At 42.5% G+C, this 17,832-nt stretch overlaps 1 protein-coding gene across 2 annotated transcripts; it reads right to left on the bottom strand.

Annotated features, from left to right (window-relative positions):
* Nucleotides 1-653: 653 nt before the first annotated feature.
* Nucleotides 654-13,733, bottom strand: LOC110511520 (retinoblastoma-like protein 2). Of its 2 annotated transcripts, none has more exons than XM_036963797.2 (14): nt 13,468-13,733; nt 7,976-8,102; nt 4,633-4,745; nt 4,456-4,559; nt 4,174-4,311; nt 3,734-3,904; nt 3,232-3,529; nt 2,913-3,067; nt 2,625-2,801; nt 2,373-2,444; nt 2,197-2,275; nt 1,887-2,077; nt 1,483-1,647; nt 654-1,280 (listed from the first exon to the last, which is right to left on the bottom strand). In XM_036963797.2, exons 2-14 carry the CDS (start codon nt 8,023-8,025, stop codon nt 1,014-1,016), a joined length of 1,980 nt encoding a protein of 659 aa, XP_036819692.2. In that variant the 5' UTR covers nt 8,026-8,102; nt 13,468-13,733; the 3' UTR covers nt 654-1,013. The 2 variants fall into 2 exon arrangements, with proteins under 2 accessions (XP_036819692.2, XP_090078757.1); XM_090222631.1 differs by having other exon boundaries at nt 1,887-2,017; nt 13,468-13,731.
* Nucleotides 13,734-17,832: the final 4,099 nt, after the last annotated feature.

Genomic DNA, 17,832 nt, shown 5'->3' on the forward strand with positions numbered 1-17,832 from the left:
GAAACCAATTTTCCGCACTATGAAAGTGAATGGCCATTTGTTCGGATGTTTTTCAAAATATGCCATTTTGAAAATTAACAAAATAACAATTTTACTATATCGACATGAGACTAATATACCAAGACTGGTATGTCACATGCTGTTTATGACCTTGTTGTCTATGAGTGACAATATATTCAACATGGAGCTATGTTTCTTTTCCACAGTGACTCTCACTATGTTGTGGTAATGTTGACGGTAGGGTAAGGAGATGTAAAAACTGAGTTATGTTTATCCAACATCACAATACAAAGAAGTAAAGGATTTGTACCACAGATCAGTACAAATGAAACACTGGTAGAGAAATGCAACATGTGAAACTGAAAGTGCCAATTAAACATAATATTATCTAACATCTGGTCCAACAGATACATGTATAATCATTTTAAAAGGCTCACCAATATGTCATATACATTTATCTGTGTTTGATATGTTTTAAATTAGTTATACTGTTTTCTATTTTGAATACTGCACTGTGGGGTAGGGCTTACAAGTTGAGCATTTCACTGTACTTGTGCATGTGACAAATTCAACTTGAAAATTGAAAGTAATTACTACTGTATGTTCCAGAGAGAGACCCCTCCCTCTCACCAAAAACAAACTGTACACAGTGCTCAGTACCAACACAAATCCTTTACTGCTTCCTTAGGTAACTAGGACATGGTTCACAGAGGACTAAAATGTTGAAATATATACTGTATATGATATGTATAATATGATACTTGATACAAAGCCCTAGTTACCCTCAGGTTATTACAATACCCTAATTATTATTACAAATCAGCTTTTCTAATCATGAACATTGCTTGCTAAGAGAACTTCACTGAGTGCTAATGATGCCAATTCTTTCTAACATTGTAGATCCACATCATCCATTCTCCTTGGAGGTCTACACTTATTGGAAGAATATGGACCACAGACACTGATGATGGAAGTGTGAAGCATGACGGTAAGTCAACGAAAGTGAGATGTCATCAATGTGTCCCCTTGTGTGCCGTTGCTTGGTGCTGTGCCTTGGCCCTGGTCTGGGATTGTTGCTGGTTCTGGGCCCTGGTCAGTGCCTGGTTGAAGTCCTGGCCGAGGTCCCTGAGCTTTCTCTGCCAGTCTGAAGGTCTATCCTGACAGGGTCTCTTCACAAGCGGCCCACCCTCCTCCTCACCGTCCTCCTGCAGCTGGGCTGCACAGCGCTTCCTGGTGCGTGATTGAAATGTCCTCATCATGTCATTGATCTCTCTCAGATGCTGTGGGATACAGTTGGGATACAACGATTAGCAACACACATGACTGTATGTACGGTGTATTTACGATGACCAGGCCTTTTGCTTTTCACAGTAATTGAAGTTAAAATATGTGTAATGTTAGTTAGGCTTCAGACAGGAAGTATAGAAGAGGGTTAGTTAGGTAACCGTTAGCAGGGTTAGAGAGGTATGTCCAACCTCTGACCTTTGAGGGGCTTCTGCTGACGTAGTAGAGGAACCCAGTGCGGGGGGAGGGGTGTGTGCTGGGCTTGTGGGGGGAGATGTAGAGGGAATGGTGGTTGGAGGGGCGGAGTCTGCGCAAGGATCCAATACGCTGGATGGGGTATGGCGAAAGGGGAGGGGTTTCAACCTGTACATGGGAAAATGACCAGAATGTCGTCAGAATCTCTGGGCAGTGATGAAAGCACTGGGCCTAGGAACAATGCACTGTATATGTACAAGGACTGCTCTTACTTCTATCAACCTGTAAGTACCAATGATGTTATACCTCAGTTTGGACATATTTGAGACCACTGGTAAAGTGTTTCCTACGTATTGTGTATGACAACTACTGACTCCATTAGGTAGTATATGAAAATGTCCCCTCACCCCGGCTATGGTCAGAGAGCTGGAGGTGTAGCGCAGGGCAAAGTCCTTCATCTGTTTGACATAGACGGTGTTGTAGAAATAGATGAGGTGTCCTCTCTCCTCCTGGTTCTGTCTACAGGGAGATCTGCGTCCTGTAGGATGGGTGGGAGGGCTCTGGTAGGTAAGCAAGCTACTGCTGGGGTCTACATCAACTGGAAAACAGAGCAGCATCACATTCAAAAATCATTCTTCATGAAATAATTTGTTAATTCATGCACATTATGATGCAAACATATCCATGTGAATGTATATATTTTTCTATTTGTCTAACTGTTTTCTCTGTTGGATCCTCCAGGAGAGTTTTGTGAGGTCTTGGTGTTTCTCCCTGAGATCAGAACACTTCTGAATACCTGACAGAAGGACAATACAGACTTCATCAACTACACAATAACAAACGAGTTGGATTTAACTCACACACAAAAGCAAGCAAAACATTGATCTCCTTACACAGTTGCTTGCTTGAGGCTGAGTCTTGTAGCACTGCATGATGAGCTTGAAGGGCATGTCCACTTTGGTTACCTGCATGAGCAACACACAGCATAAACATGGAAATGAGGTAATATATTACATTATAATCATCAATACACAGCTGAAGAGGTATAGAAGGCTGAATGCCTTGCTGTCGATCACCCAAGTCATAAAACCATCTGCATTAAGGAAGTATAGCAAAACGTCTAGAGGCAAAGCAAATAGTGCTACCTTGGCCATGACATAGATGGCACACATGAGTATTTGGTCCAGGTGTCGGTCTAGCATGAGGTCAGTGCAGTGGACCAAGGAGTGTTCAACGCAGGTCCAGATCTTCAGCCGCAGAGCCTCACAGATGTCCAGTTTAACACAGATGTCCCTCAGACGCATGCTCACCAGGTGGTAGACCTGAGACAGAGGGAAGGAGTATGGCCTTTGTCTTGTGGATCTTGTAACTAAATATCTAGGCTCATAGCATTCAGGCCAGCTCAGGTATGTAGAAATCTGAGTAAAGCCTACCTTGCGGAGGAACAGTGAGATGGAGCCCTTACTCTGGGTAGAGGGTAGAGGGTTCTGGGGCTGCTGGGTAGAGGTGCTGGAGACTTGCTGTGGAGGAATGGGCTGACCTACAACTCTGAAGGTAAATGTGATGGCTCCCCGGTCGTTGGCAATGCCTGGGTGTGGAAGAGGTTTAATTGAACAAATAGCACTGGTTGTTGTGATATGTAAACAAGGTATATAACATATTTATTATAAGATGTATTACATTATGTCAGTATTCTATTAGGGTTGTCATTTCTATGGCCATATTGGGTTTCATCTGAGGGAAAGTCTTTACCTCGAATCGGTATGGTGACTGACTGGTCATTGTTAGGGGTGACAGTGGCTGATGCCATGGTGACTACAGTCTGTCCAGTAACAATGACAGAGGAGGACTGGGATGGGCTGACTGGTGTGGTAGGGCAAGTAGCCGTCTTTGAGCCAGCAGGGGGTGAGCTGTAGCGTTCATGGTGGGTAATCGGGGAGTTTAGGTCAATTCCATGGATCCCATTCACAACGCTTGGGGTCAAGTGTGAAGGGTTGGGAGGGATCTTGGCCATCTTGTCTGTGTCCTCTGAGTATTGGGGGAGCATCACCTTGAACACACATAGAACCATCTGTTACCTTAAGTTTGGGATCATTTTGTTTCCTCTATTGAATGGAACGACAGCCGCCATGCTGCCATATTAGACCAACTTGTTTTGAGTGCGCCAGCGGTGTTGCTCTATATATTTTGAGAGGGTGCACTGTATATTTTGCCCAGTTGACAAACAGGTGAATTTGAACCTTTGCCCACTAACCTGATGGTATGCAGGCAGCTGTCCCTGACCCTTAGCAGCTCTGATCTGGTCCCAGAGTGGTGAGTCTCTCCTCCAGGCCAGACTCTCCAGGATCTGCTCCTCTATATGGGTCAGATGCCTGACCACACCCGGCAGCAAACCCTCCTCAGCCCGCAGCACCAGCTCTATCACCTGGCACACACCACACACAGTAGAGGGTTAAAGAGCACCTAAATAGATCACTAAGATTACAGTAGACGTGTTTGAACCCAGGACGTCTGTATGCCCCAAGACTGTGTAAGCCCTCTGAGCCCAAGCCTAGGCATTAGCTTGAGGAGCTAACATAATGCTTCAGTTTTCAGGTAAGGTTACTTATCACGTGAAACCACCTCCTTTACACAAAACCTACGATGTTACATTACAGTATGACATGTACTGCAGGTGTTTTGTGTAGATGTTACCTTGTAGAAATCGTATGGCGCCAGGCTAAAGATGTCAATGACCAGGGGGAAGCTGCCTGGTGGCTGATGGGAGAAGATTACCATCTCCAGACAACAGGCCACTAGAGAGCGCTGGAACAGATCATGCTCCAGAATGCCCTGCCAAGAAACAAGTCATCAATGACAACCTCTATACTATACATGTCTATACAACAGTGCCCCCAGAGGGAATTGTAACGTGAACGCGTAATGACACTAAACAATGCAGTTCCAGTCATACACAGCAGAGGGCAGAGGACTCACTGAAATGTCTTTGGCTCCCAGCCTCTTCCTCTCCTGATTGATGACAGCCTCTAGAACCCTGTAGTACAAAGCCTCTGTCTGGCTGGAGAACTTCACTCCTCTCTCTACAAACAACAGGAAGTTACTGAAATGTCAATATATCAACACATGCATATACACAGACACAAACACACACACCTCTGTCTAGGCTGCAGTTCTCTTCCCATGGTTCCTGGTAGTGCTGGACGAAGGTGTGGAGCATGTCTCTCAGTCTAGTGGAGATGACCTCACTAGGGTTTCTGGCACAGGACCTAAACAAAATACACCTTAAAGAACCATACAGCCACTTTTCTACTTTTCTTCCTCCAAATCAGAACCAACTCCATAATAGGAAGAATGTGTAACATACAGTGCCTTGCGAAAGTATTCGGCCCCCTTGAACTTTGCGACCTTTTGCCACATTGTCCGGACCTCTGGCAGTCTCTATGGGGGTGCCACAGGGTTCAATTCTTGGACCGACTCTCTTCTCTGTATACATCAATGAGGTCGCTCTTGCTGCTGGTGAGTCTCTGATCCACCTCTACGCAGACGACACCATTCTGTATACTTCCGGCCCTTCTTTGGACACTGTGTTAACAACCCTCCAGGCAAGCTTCAATGCCATACAACTCTCCTTCCGTGGCCTCCAATTGCTCTTAAATACAAGTAAAACTAAATGCATGCTCTTCAACCGATCGCTACCTGCACCTACCCGCCTGTCCAACATCACTACTCTGGACGGCTCTGACTTAGAATACGTGGACAACTACAAATACTTAGGTGTCTGGTTAGACTGTAAACTCTCCTTCCAGACCCATATCAAACATCTCCAATCCAAAGTTAAATCTAGAATTGGCTTCCTATTTCGCAACAAAGCATCCTTCACTCATGCTGCCAAACATACCCTTGTAAAACTGACCATCCTACCAATCCTCGACTTTGGCGATGTAATTTACAAAATAGCCTCCAATACCCTACTCAACAAATTGGATGCAGTCTATCACAGTGCAATCCGTTTTGTCACCAAAGCCCCATATACTACCCACCATTGCGACCTGTACGCTCTCGTTGGCTGGCCCTCGCTTCATACTCGTCGCCAAACCCACTGGCTCCATGTCATCTACAAGACCCTGCTAGGTAAAGTCCCCCCTTATCTCAGCTCGCTGGTCACCATAGCATCTCCCACCTGTAGCACACGCTCCAGCAGGTATATCTCTCTAGTCACCCCCAAAACCAATTCTTTCTTTGGCCGCCTCTCTTTCCAGTTCTCTGCTGCCAATGACTGGAACGAACTACAAAAATCTCTGAAACTGGAAACACTTATCTCCCTCACTAGCTTTAAGCACCAACTGTCAGAGCAGCTCACAGATTACTGCACCTGTACATAGCCCACCTATAATTTAGCCCTATCAACTACCTCTTTCCCAACTGTATTTTATTTATTTATTTATTTTGCTCCTTTGCACCCCATTATTTTTATTTCTACTTTGCACATTCTTCCATTGCAAAACTACCATTCCAGTGTTTTACTTGCTATATTGTATTTACCTTGCCACCAAGGCCTTTTTTGCCTTTACCTCCCTTCTCACCTCATTTGCTCACATTGTATATAGACTTGTTTATACTTTATTATTGACTGTATGTTTGTTTTACTCCATGTGTAACTCTGTGTTGTTGTATCTGTCGAACTGCTTTGCTTTATCTTGGCCAGGTCGCAATTGTAAATGAGAACTTGTTCTCAACTTGCCTACCTGGTTAAATAAAGGTAAAATAAATAAATAAAATAAAATAAACATTTCAGGCTTCAAACATAAAGATATAAAACTGTTTTTTTGTGAAGAATCAACAACAAGTGGGACACAATCATGAAGTGGAACGACATTTATTGGATATTTCAAACTTTTTTAACAAATCAAAAACTGAAAAATTGGGCGTGCAAAATTATTCAGCCCATTAAAGTTAATACTTTGTAGCGCCACCTTTTGCTGCGATTACAGCTGTAAGTCGCTTGGGGTATGTCTCTATCAGTTTTGCACATCGAGAGACTGACATTTTTTCCCATTCCTCCTTGCAAAACAGCTCGAGCTCAGTGAGGTTGGATGGAGAGCATTTGTGCACAGCAGTTTTCAGTTCTTTCCACAGATTCTCGATTGGATTCAGGTCTGGACTTTGACTTGGCCATTCTAACACCTGGATATGTTTATTTTTGAACCATTCCATTGTAGATTTTGCTTTATGTTTTGGATCATTGTCTTGTTGGAAGACAAATCTCCGTCCCAGTCTCAGGTCTTTTGCAGACTCCATCAGGTTTTCTTCCAAAATGGTCTTGTATTTGGCTCCATCCATCTTCCCATCAATTTTAACCATCTTCCCTGTCCCTGCTGAAGAAAAGCAGGCCCAAACCATGATGCTGCCACCACCATGTTTGACAGTGGGGATGGTGTGTTCAGCTGTGTTGCTTTTACGCCAAACATAACGTTTTGCATTGTTGCCAAAAAGTTCAATTTTGGTTTCATCTGACCAGAGCACCTTCTTCCACATGTTTGGTGTGTCTCCCAGGTGGCTTGTGGCAAACTTTAAACTACACTTATGGATATCTTTAAGAAATTCTTCTTGACACTCTTCCATAAAGGCCAGATTTGTGCAATATACGACTGATTGTTGTCCTATGGACAGAGTCTCCCACCTCAGCTGTAGATCTCTGCAGTTCATCCAGAGTGATCATGGGCCTATTGGCTGCATCTCTGATCAGTCTTCTCCTTGTATGAGCTGAAAGTTTAGAGGGACGGCCAGGTCTTGGTAGATTTGCAGTGGTCTGATACTCCTTCCATTTCAATATTATCGCTTGCACAGTGCTCCTTAGGATGTTTAAAGCTTGGGAAATCTTTTTGTATCCAAATCCGGCTTTAAACTTCTTCACAACAGTATCTCGGACCTGCCTGGTGTGTTCCTTGTTCTTCATGATGCTCTCTGCGCTTTTAACGGACCTCTGAGACTATCACAGTGCAGGTGCATTTATACGGAGACTTGATTACACACAGGTGGATTGTATTTATCATCATTAGTCATTTAGGTCAATATTGGATCATTCAGAGATCCTCACTGAACTTCTGGAGAGAGTTTGCTGCACTGAAAGTAAAGGGGCTGAATAATTTTGCACGCCCAATTTTTCAGTTTTTGATTTGTTAAAAAAGTTTGAAATATCCAATAAATGTCGTTCCACTTCATGATTGTGTCCCACTTGTTGTTGATTCTTCACAAAAAAATACAGTTTTATATCTTTATGTTTGAAGCCTGAAATGTGGCAAAAGGTCGCAAAGTTCAAGGGGGCCGAATACTTTCGCAAGGCACTGTAGTAAAACAACATGTGTTGTACACTGACCATAGATCACAGTGTACTCTACCATAGGCTACAGGCCCAAATACATTTCCCCTGCGGCACATTACAGTCTACTACAGTTACGTATGAGGCCCACACAGACACATGCCCACCATAGCTGACCTGAATGTTCTAGCCAGACTGTCACTGGGTACATGTCTCTGGGTTGCCATGACGACCTCCAGCCGCTCACAGCACCTCCGCTGGTAGAGTATAGCTCCGTGTCAGTCAGTGGAGTAGCAGTGGACACCTGTACATAATGCATACACCAGGCAGAGGTTTGAAAACCCTTTAGAGCGGTACATGAGACCGTATAAATAGGATCATCATTATACTTCCTTGCATGAGAAACATGTGAAACAACAGTTTAAATTTACAACACGAACCACACAGTAATGATATTAAGTCATCTCAGAGATAATTGGGCCCAAAAGGCTTGTGTACTGTATTTAGAGTCAATTTAATGTGTGTGTGTGTGTGTGTGTGTGTGTGTGTGTGTGTGTGTGTGTGTGTGTGTGTGTGTAGGGAGGGGGCTGGCCTTCAGCTATGAGATGAAAACGATGATGAACTGCAAAAATACGATATTTCCTGTTGAAGAGGAATATTCATATTTAGCGTTTTTTAATGTTTCTCAGTTTGTCTAGCAGTTCTACAGTTCTGCTGTGGAAGGATTCAGAGAGAGAGAGAGAGACTTCACCATTATTAAATAAATTAAAACAGGAACATTTTACATTTGGTTAAAATAAATAATGAAATAATCTCAACAGATAAAAATGTTGTCCTGTGTGCTACAAACACTGTACTTCGGCTGTCCCCATAGGAGAACCCTTTGAGGAACCATTTTTGGTTCAAGGTAGAACCCTTTTGGGTTCCATGTAGGACCCATGTAGGTTCTCTTATGGAGACAGCCGTAGAACCGTTTGGAATGTACAGTACTGTATATCCCTCCACTAGAATCCCCCATACTTTAATAAAGACAGCTTCTCCATCCTAGAGGGGGAGATCATAATTTCCAGAACCAGGTAAATGTTCTAGTCTGTGGAGACCTAAACGCCTGAACTGAACAAGAACCTGACACACTCAGAACACAGGGGGACAAAAACCTACCTGGAGGTGCCAGCATTCCCTCGCCAATATGCCCAACAACTACGACAAAACAACCAACAAAAACGGGTCACACAACTCCTGCAGCTCTGTCGCACGCTGGGTCTGTACATAGTCAATGGTAGGCTTCGAGGGGACTCCTACGGTAGGTACACCTACAGCTCATGTCTTGGCAGCAGTACTGTAAACTACTTTATCATCAACCTCAACCCAGTGTCTTTCAGAGCGTTCACAGTCAGCCCACTGACACCCCACCTATACAAATTTATGGAATGCGGTGTTGGGGGAAAACATGTACACAAACAATGTGTACATGTATGCAGTTAAAATTAGCCCCAAAAAATTGAGCCCCACCCTCTTCAACATGTATACCAACAAACTGGCGAGGGCTCAGTCTGCACCTGGCCACACCCTACTAGACTCTGAAGTCAAATGTTGGCTGTTTTGCAGATGATCTGGTGCTTCTGTCCCCAACTAAGCAGCACCTAGATCTTCTGCAGATTCTGTCAGACTTGGGCCCTGACAGTTCATCTCAGTAAGACAAAAATAATGTTCCAAAAAAGGTCCCGTTTCCAGCCACACAAATACAAATTCCACCTAGATACTGTTGCCCTAGATCACACAAAACAATATACCTACCTTGACCTACACACCAGCACCACAGAAGCCCTCTATGGTTATGAGGTCTGGGGTCCTCTCACAAACGATTCATTCACAAAGCCCAAATTGACTCTATGCAGAATTATGAAAAAACATCCTCAATGTAAAACGTAAAACTGCAAATAATGCATCCAGAGCAGAATTAGGACGACTCCAGCTAATGATCAAAATCCAGAAAAGAGCAATTAAATTCCACAAGAGAGATGAACCTGAAGAGGAGTCCCCTCAGCCAGCGGGTACTCTGTTCACAACAGGACAGCAACACAATTAGATCCAACCAAATCATGAGAAAACAAAAAGAGAATTACTTGACACATTGGAAAGAATCAACAAAAAAACTGAGCAAACTGGAATGTTATTTGGCCCTAAACAGAGAATACACAGTAGCAGAATACCTGACCACTGTGACTGACCCAATATTAAGAAAAGCTTTGACAATGTACAGGCTCAGTGAGCATGGCCTTGCTATTGAAAGGTCACCATCGGCAGACCTGACTCTCAAGAGAAGACAGGAGATGGAAACCTAGCTGCATTTCCTAACCTCCTGCCAAATGTAAGACCATATTAGAGTCACATACAGCGCATTCAGAAAGTATTCAAACCCCTTGACTTATTCCACATTTTGATGTGTTACAGCCTGAATTCAAAATGGATTAAATTGATTTACACACAATACCCAATAATGAAAGCATGTTTTTTAGAAATGTTTTCTAATTTATTGAAAATCAAATACAGAAATATCTAATTTACATAAGTATTCACACACCTGAGTCAATAGATGTTAGAATCACTTTACAGTCTTTCTGGGTAAGTCTCTAAGAGCTTTCCACACCTGGATTGTACAACATTTGCACATTATTATTAAAAGCTCTGTCAAGTTGGTTGATCATGGCTAGACAGCCATCTTCATGTCTTGCCATAGATGTTCTAAATTGTAATTAGGCCACATTAAATGTTGTCTTGGTAAGCAACTCCAGTGTATATTTGCCTTTTTGTTTTAGGTTATTTTCCTGCTGAGATGAATTTGTCTCCCAGTGTCTGGTGGAAAGCAGACTGAATCAGATTTGCTTAACGGCAGGTACCCTAGTGGTTAGAGCGTTGGGCCAGTACCCGAAAAGTAGCAAGAGCGAATCCCTGAGCTGACAAGGTAAACATTTGTCGTTCTGCCCCTGAACAAGGCACTGTTCCTAGGCCGTCAATGTAAATAAGAATTTGTTCTTAAATGGCTTGCCTGGTTAAATATTTTTTTTTACTCTATTCTGTTTCTTTTTACTCTACAAAACTCCCTTGCTGATGACAAGCATACCCATAACATGATGCACCCACCACCATGCTTGAAAATATGAAGAGTGGTACTCAGTGATGTGTTTTGCTGGATTTTCCCGAAGCATAATACTTTGTATTCAGGACATAAAGTTAATTTCTTCGCCACGTTTTGCAGTTTTACTTTAGTGCCTTGCTGCAAACTGGATGTATGTTTTGGAATATTTTTTTTTCTGTACAGGCTTCCTTCTTATCACTCTGTCCTTTAGGTTAATATTATAGAGTAAATACAATGTTGTTGATCCATTCTCAGTTTTCTCCTATCACAGCCATTAAACTCTGTAACTGTTTTAAAGTCACCATTGGTATCATGGTTAAATTCTTGAGCAGTTTCATTCCTCTCCTGCAACTGAGCTGGGAGGGACGCCTGTATCTTCGTAGTGACTGGGTGTATTGATACATCCAAAGGGATATTCAATGTCTGATTATTTTATTTGACCCATTTACCAATAGGTGCCCTTCTTTGCATTGGAAAACCTCCCTGGTCTTTGTGGTTCAATCAGTGTTTGAAATTCACTGCTTGACTGAGGGACCTTACAGATAATTGTACAGTATGGTTCGGTTACAGAGATGAGGTAGTCATTCAGAAGGTAGTCGTTCATGTTAAACACTGTTATTGCACACGGAGTCTATGTAACTTATTATGTGACTGGTTAGGCACATTTTTACTCCTGAATGTATTTAGGCATGCCATAACAAAGGGGTTGAATACTTATTGACTTAAGACATTTCAGCTCTTCATTTTTAAATAATTTTGTAACATTTCTAAAAACATAATTCCACTTTGACATTATAGGGTATTGTGCGTTGGCCAGTGACACAAAATCTAAATTTATTCCAAATAAAAATTCAGGCTGTCAAGCAACAAAATGTGGAAAAGGTCAAGGGGTAGAGGATCTCTCTATGAGTGTGTGAAAATGAAGTTCAACTGGTTTTGTATATAAACCAGATAGGTCAGTGAGTGGGGAGGTGGATGCTGATTCCGAACATGTTGTGTACTATATCTGAGGAATCATTCAAGTTATGGTAAGTCAGTGAGATAAGCTGGGTGTGGTTATTGGGAAGGTATTTGAGGATGATGCTAGCAATGACTGTCGTTATGGGTTGCAGGTGATAATCAGTTTTACTTTGTCCACACTAAGGAGTATCACTTTGGGTAGAGACCAACACAGAGAGAGACAGAGAGGGAGCGAGGGAGAGCAACAGAGAGGTAGAGAGAAAGACAAAGACCAACACAGAGAGAGAGGGAGCGAGGGAGAGCAACAGAGAGGTAGAGAGAGAGAAAGAGCAACACAGAGAGAGAAATAGAGGGCTACAATATAAGATGTAAGGTTATGCCAGGTGAAGTTCTCGATATTCTGACGTGATTCATAACTGTACACCTGTAAATTACAGCCAGAGCCAGGCTGAGGCTGGACAGGCCAATGTTGAACCACATCAATTCCTGTGTTCTGTCAGAGTCAAAACTGTACACTGTGTTCCTATGCACTGTCACACAGTACACCACGAACATTGAATCTAAAAATACCTTTCATTCATTCCCTACGAGCAACCGTACTGTTCCAATCCCAGACACTGGCCAACAGGCCTGGGTTCAAATACTATTTGAAATCTTTCAAAAACTTTAGCTGGGCTTGATTGAGCTTGCATGGCGCAATTGAACCAATAGAATAGTCATATAAGTGCAAACCCTGCTCATATGGCATTACAGCCTTGTTCTAAAGCAAACGCTACAATTATTTGAAAGATTTCAGACAGCATATGAATCCAGGTCTGCTGGCCAACCTATCCCTCTCTCACTCTGCAGTATTGGGACGAAGCCTTGGTTGGCTTGGCTCTACTCCATCCACTACCAGGAAAATGGATTTAGCTCACCTCCCACTGAGTCAATTCAACCTTCCTATCTGTTCTGTGGAAGTTGATGGTTATAGTAAGGCTTTAACTCTGTCACTGTAACATCCCTCCTGAGAGCAAGCTACAGTCATAAGGGAGAGGTAGCTACTATGAGCCATGTGCTGGGTACTAATATTACTATGCATATGCTCTCACCCATGTGGGCTACACACCGGATGTGGGCTAGTGGCCCACCAACTGACAACATGTGTCACCAGCTGCCAACTCCTTCAGAATCAGTTTGTCATCTTACCCACCACCACCACGCCTCTCTCTGTTCCCATGTTGGCTCTCTGTCACACTGCAATATCTTTAGAACTGACTGACTGCAGCGTCAGTGACAACCTCCAGAATACTTTTACTTTCTACAGGGGCACACACATCATTCAAAATACATATACAACTAAAGTGTTTTGCATCCATTTCAGAGAAATGGAACAGAACAATGTTGCATTTTATCTTGGCAATCTAACAACCCCTACCAGCCACAAATCATACATGATCATCATCCATAATAACATCAGTTAGACACACATCAACCCAGAACAAACAACATCCTGTGACATGTTATTTCCTGTAGTGTTACAGAGACAAAGAGAGACAAAAGAGCTGCAGTGATGCAACAAGCTACTTACAGAGGCTCGTGAGAAGGATGTGATTCTGTTTTGTAGAGGCTTGGAGACACACTGCCTCTCTGCTTCTCTCTCTGTGGGACTAGCCAGGCTGAACAGCTGTGGGTGTGTGGGTGAGCATCAGAGCAGCACAGAGCAGTGAGCGCTACTATAAGTCTACAGGCAGGCAGCAGCAGGCTGCAGTGCACTGAGACAGAGAGGAAGCTGAAGCTCTGGCTCAGCCCATTGGCTCACAGCTCACAACAGACAAGCCCCAACTTGTCATCTGCAATGGGTTGCTATGATAAGAGGCCTGAGGGCTGAGACTCACAGAGCAACAAGCGCCCCCTGGGGTGGAGTAGGAACATAATAGGGCATACAGGAAGCAGAAGAAAAGCAGTACATTAATAAGTAATACTTTACAACAATATATACTATATCAGTTTTGAAAATGACTTTTTAACCACACTATTAACTAAGAACTTATAATCCTATATTTACAGTTGAAGTCAGAAGTTTACATACACTTAGGTTGGAGTCATTAAAACTCATTTTTCAACCACTCCACACATTTCTTGTTAACAAACTATAGTTTTGGCAAGTCGTTTAGGACATCTACTTTGTGCATGACACAAGTAATTTTTCCAACAATTGTTGAGACAGATTATTTCACTTATAATTCACTGTATCACAATTCCAGTGGGTCAGAAGTTTACATACTCTAAGCTGACTGTGCCTTTAAACAGCTTGGAAAATTCCCGAAAATGATGTCATGGCTTTAGAAGCTTCTGAGAGGCTAATTGACATAATTTGAGTCAATTGAAGGTGTACCTGTGGATGTACTTCAAGGCCTACCTTCAAACTCAGTGCCTCTTTGCTTGACATCATGGGAAAATCAAAAGAAATCAGCCAAGACCTCAGAAAAAGAACTGTAGACCTCCACAAGTCTGGTTCATCTTTGGGAACAATTTCCAAACGCCTGAACGTACCACGTTCATCTGTACAAACAATAGTACGCAAGTATGGGACCATGGGACCACGCAGCCGTCAGACCGCTCAGGAAGGAGACGCGTTCCGTCTCCTAGAGATGAATGTGCTTTGGTGTGAAATCTGCAAATCAATCCAAGAACAACAGCAAAGAACCTTGTGAAGATGCTGGAGGAAACAGGTACAAAAGTATCTATATCCACAGTAAAATTAGTCCTATATCGACATAGCCTGAAAGGCCAATCAGCAAGGAAGACGCCACTGCTCCAAAACCGTCATAAAAAAGCAAGGCTACGGTTTGCAACTGCACATGGGGACAAAGATGGTACTTTTTGGAGAAATATCCTCTGGTCTGATGAAACAAACTGTTTGGCCATAATGACCATCATTATGTTTGGAGGAAAAAGAGGGATGCTTGCAAGCCGAGGAACACCATCGCAAATGTGAAGCACGGGGGTGGCAGCATCATGTTGTGGGGGTGGCAGCATCATGTTGTGGGGGTGCTTTGCTGCAGGAGAGACTGGTGCACTTCACAAAATAGATGGCATCATGAGGCAAGACAATTACAGGGAAATATTGAAGCAACATCTCAAGACATCAGTCAGGAAGCTAAAGCTTGGTTGAAAATGGGTCTTCCAAATGGACAATGACCCCAAGCATACTTCCAAAGTTGTGGAAAAATGGCTTAAGGACAACAAAGGCAAGGTATTGGAGTGGCCATCACAAAGCCCTGACCTCAATCCTTTTGAACATTTGTGGGCAGAACTAAAGAACCGTATGCGAGCAAGGAGGCCTACAAACCTGACTCAGTTACACCAGCTCTGTCAAGAGGAATGGGACAAAATTCACCCAACTTATTGTGGGAAGCTTGTGGAAGGCTACCCAAAACGTTTGACCCAAGTTAAACTATTTAAAGGCAATGCTACCAAGTACTAATTCAGTGTATGTAAACTTCTGACCCACTGGGAATGTGATGAAACAAATCAAATCTGAAATAAATAATTCTCTCTACAATTATTCTGATATTTCACGTTCTTAAAATAAAGTGGTGATCCTAATTGACCTAAGACAAGGAATTTTTACAAGGATTAAATGTCAGGAATTGTGAAAACTAAGTTTAAATGTATTTGGCTAATGTGAATGTAAACTTCCGACTTCAACTGTATATCGCCAGTGAACAATAAATAACATTGTAATTCTGGATTCCTTGAAGTGCCTGTAACTGGGTCAATGTGAAAGAATAGAGTAAGACAGGCTTCATGGATAGTCAGAATATGTTTAATAAAAATAATTAAACTTCAATTTCCTCTATATAACTTTATAGAAAGTAATCCAATAAATTACAAATTACTTTTTAAGATGCTTGTCCTCCTCACTACATAACACATTATTCCACTACACAGACCACAACTTGTCCTCCTCACTACATAACACATTATTCCACTACACAGACCACAACATGTCCTCCCCACTTCATAACGTATTATTCCACTACACAGACCACAACTTGTCCTCCCCACTTCATAACGTATTATTCCACTACACAGACCACAACTTGTCCTCCCCACTTCATAACGTATTATTCCACTACACAGACCACTTGTCCTCCCCACTTCATAACGTATTATTCCACTACACAGACCACAACTTGTCCTCCCCACTTCATAACGTATTATTCCACTACACAGACCACAACTTGTCCTCCCCACTTCATAACGTATTATTCCACTACACAGACCACTTGTCCTCCCCACTTCATAACGTATTATTCCACTACACAGACCACAACTTGTCCTCCCCACTTCATAACGTATTATTCCACTACACAGACCACAACTTGTCCTCCCCACTACATAACGTATTATTCCACTACACAGACCACAACTTGTCCTCCCCACTTCATAACGTAATATTCCACTACACAGACCACAACTTGATAATTTTGCAACAGTCCAAGAAACAACCAAACAAAAACAAAAACAGACTTATTGACTTTAGGATATTATCAAGCTTGAAACAAAAAATACAATGCCAATAATAAATTTTCGTCATTTCAGCACCTACTTTACCCAAAATGAAAATTCGAATTAACGTCTAGTAGTGTGTGCTTTATTCGTCTCTGTCTGTTGCATATTGGTCATTTCATTGTGCCAGTGAGGCGAGTCTATGACTGATCTAATCAGTCAGTTCAGCACTGTAGATGTATGTGACATAGGGAGACCTATAACAAACTACCAGAAATATCTCATCAAAATACATAATAAAAGCAAATATATTGTTCCATCTTTAGTCAAATCCAGCTCTCCCTTCAGTACTAACATTTCAACTTAAACAGAGCTATGGGTCTGTCTATAGCAAATTAAGCAGGCTTCTTGTCACACTAGTAGGAATGAATCCATGCCTGTTGTCTGCCTGTTGGGTCTGAAAATAAAGCCTGCTAAAACAATCATATTTGGGTGAATATTGTAATCTGGAAGCAGCAAAGGCTGGGCTTCTGCCTAAGGGCACTGGTCGATTTAGGGATAGACTAGGTATGAAGTGGAACAAAATGACAGTTGAAGGTTGTTCTATTGAATTCACTAGGAGACCTAGTGGTCGGAACCAGCCCAAACTAAAGTGGCAAACTGACAATGTTAAATCTATTTAGGTTGACTTTCAGGAAGAGTAACAACCTGGCTGTCTCTCAGTTTACACACAGAAACCATGGTAAAGGACATCATAGGTGAATGGGGTAAACAAAACATCTTTAAAGTAAATGTTATTTCAGTGAGTGGAGGTTCTTCATCAGTCTTGGTTTAGACAACAGGGCAGGGCTGTCTGTCTGGTGGGCTTGTATACGTTGATGAATGGGTTCAATATAGGCTCAGTGAACAGCTAAATGAAGGCTGAAAGAGACTAAATGAATGTCTCTACCACAGATGTAACCTGTTGTGACGTTTCATTGTCACCATGTAAAATAAAACGTCCCATTCCTCTTCAAGATCATTTCCAAATGTGTGCCTGCCTAGCAGTCCAAGGTGTACCGACAGTTCTCCTACACGGTGCTGTATCAATCCGGAAAGCACTGTTCCACTAAACATAATTACAACAGGTACTTAGGGTATACTGAATTCCAGTCTCAGTGTCTCCCTTGGTTACCATGAGGATGAGCACAGATGAGCCATGTCATATGGTAATGAAAGAATACACCACCATTGAGCCGAAGAAAACAAGGAACATAAAACATCTATCTGTTAAATCACATCAGATACTGACTGGAAGTTGAGTGAGAAAGTGAGGGTGTAAAATACACAGAGGTACAGCGAGCGTAAGGACACTTCTACATCCATCAGTCTGTCTGCCGATCCAGTCATCAGTGGATTGATCAGTAAGACATATGGAGAAATGAACTAGCCTGGTGAA

The sequence above is a fragment of the Oncorhynchus mykiss genome, chromosome 26 (assembly GCF_057628025.1).
Source record: "Oncorhynchus mykiss isolate SJ-2025 chromosome 26, ASM5762802v1, whole genome shotgun sequence".
Taxonomy (NCBI): Eukaryota; Metazoa; Chordata; class Actinopteri; order Salmoniformes; family Salmonidae; genus Oncorhynchus; species Oncorhynchus mykiss.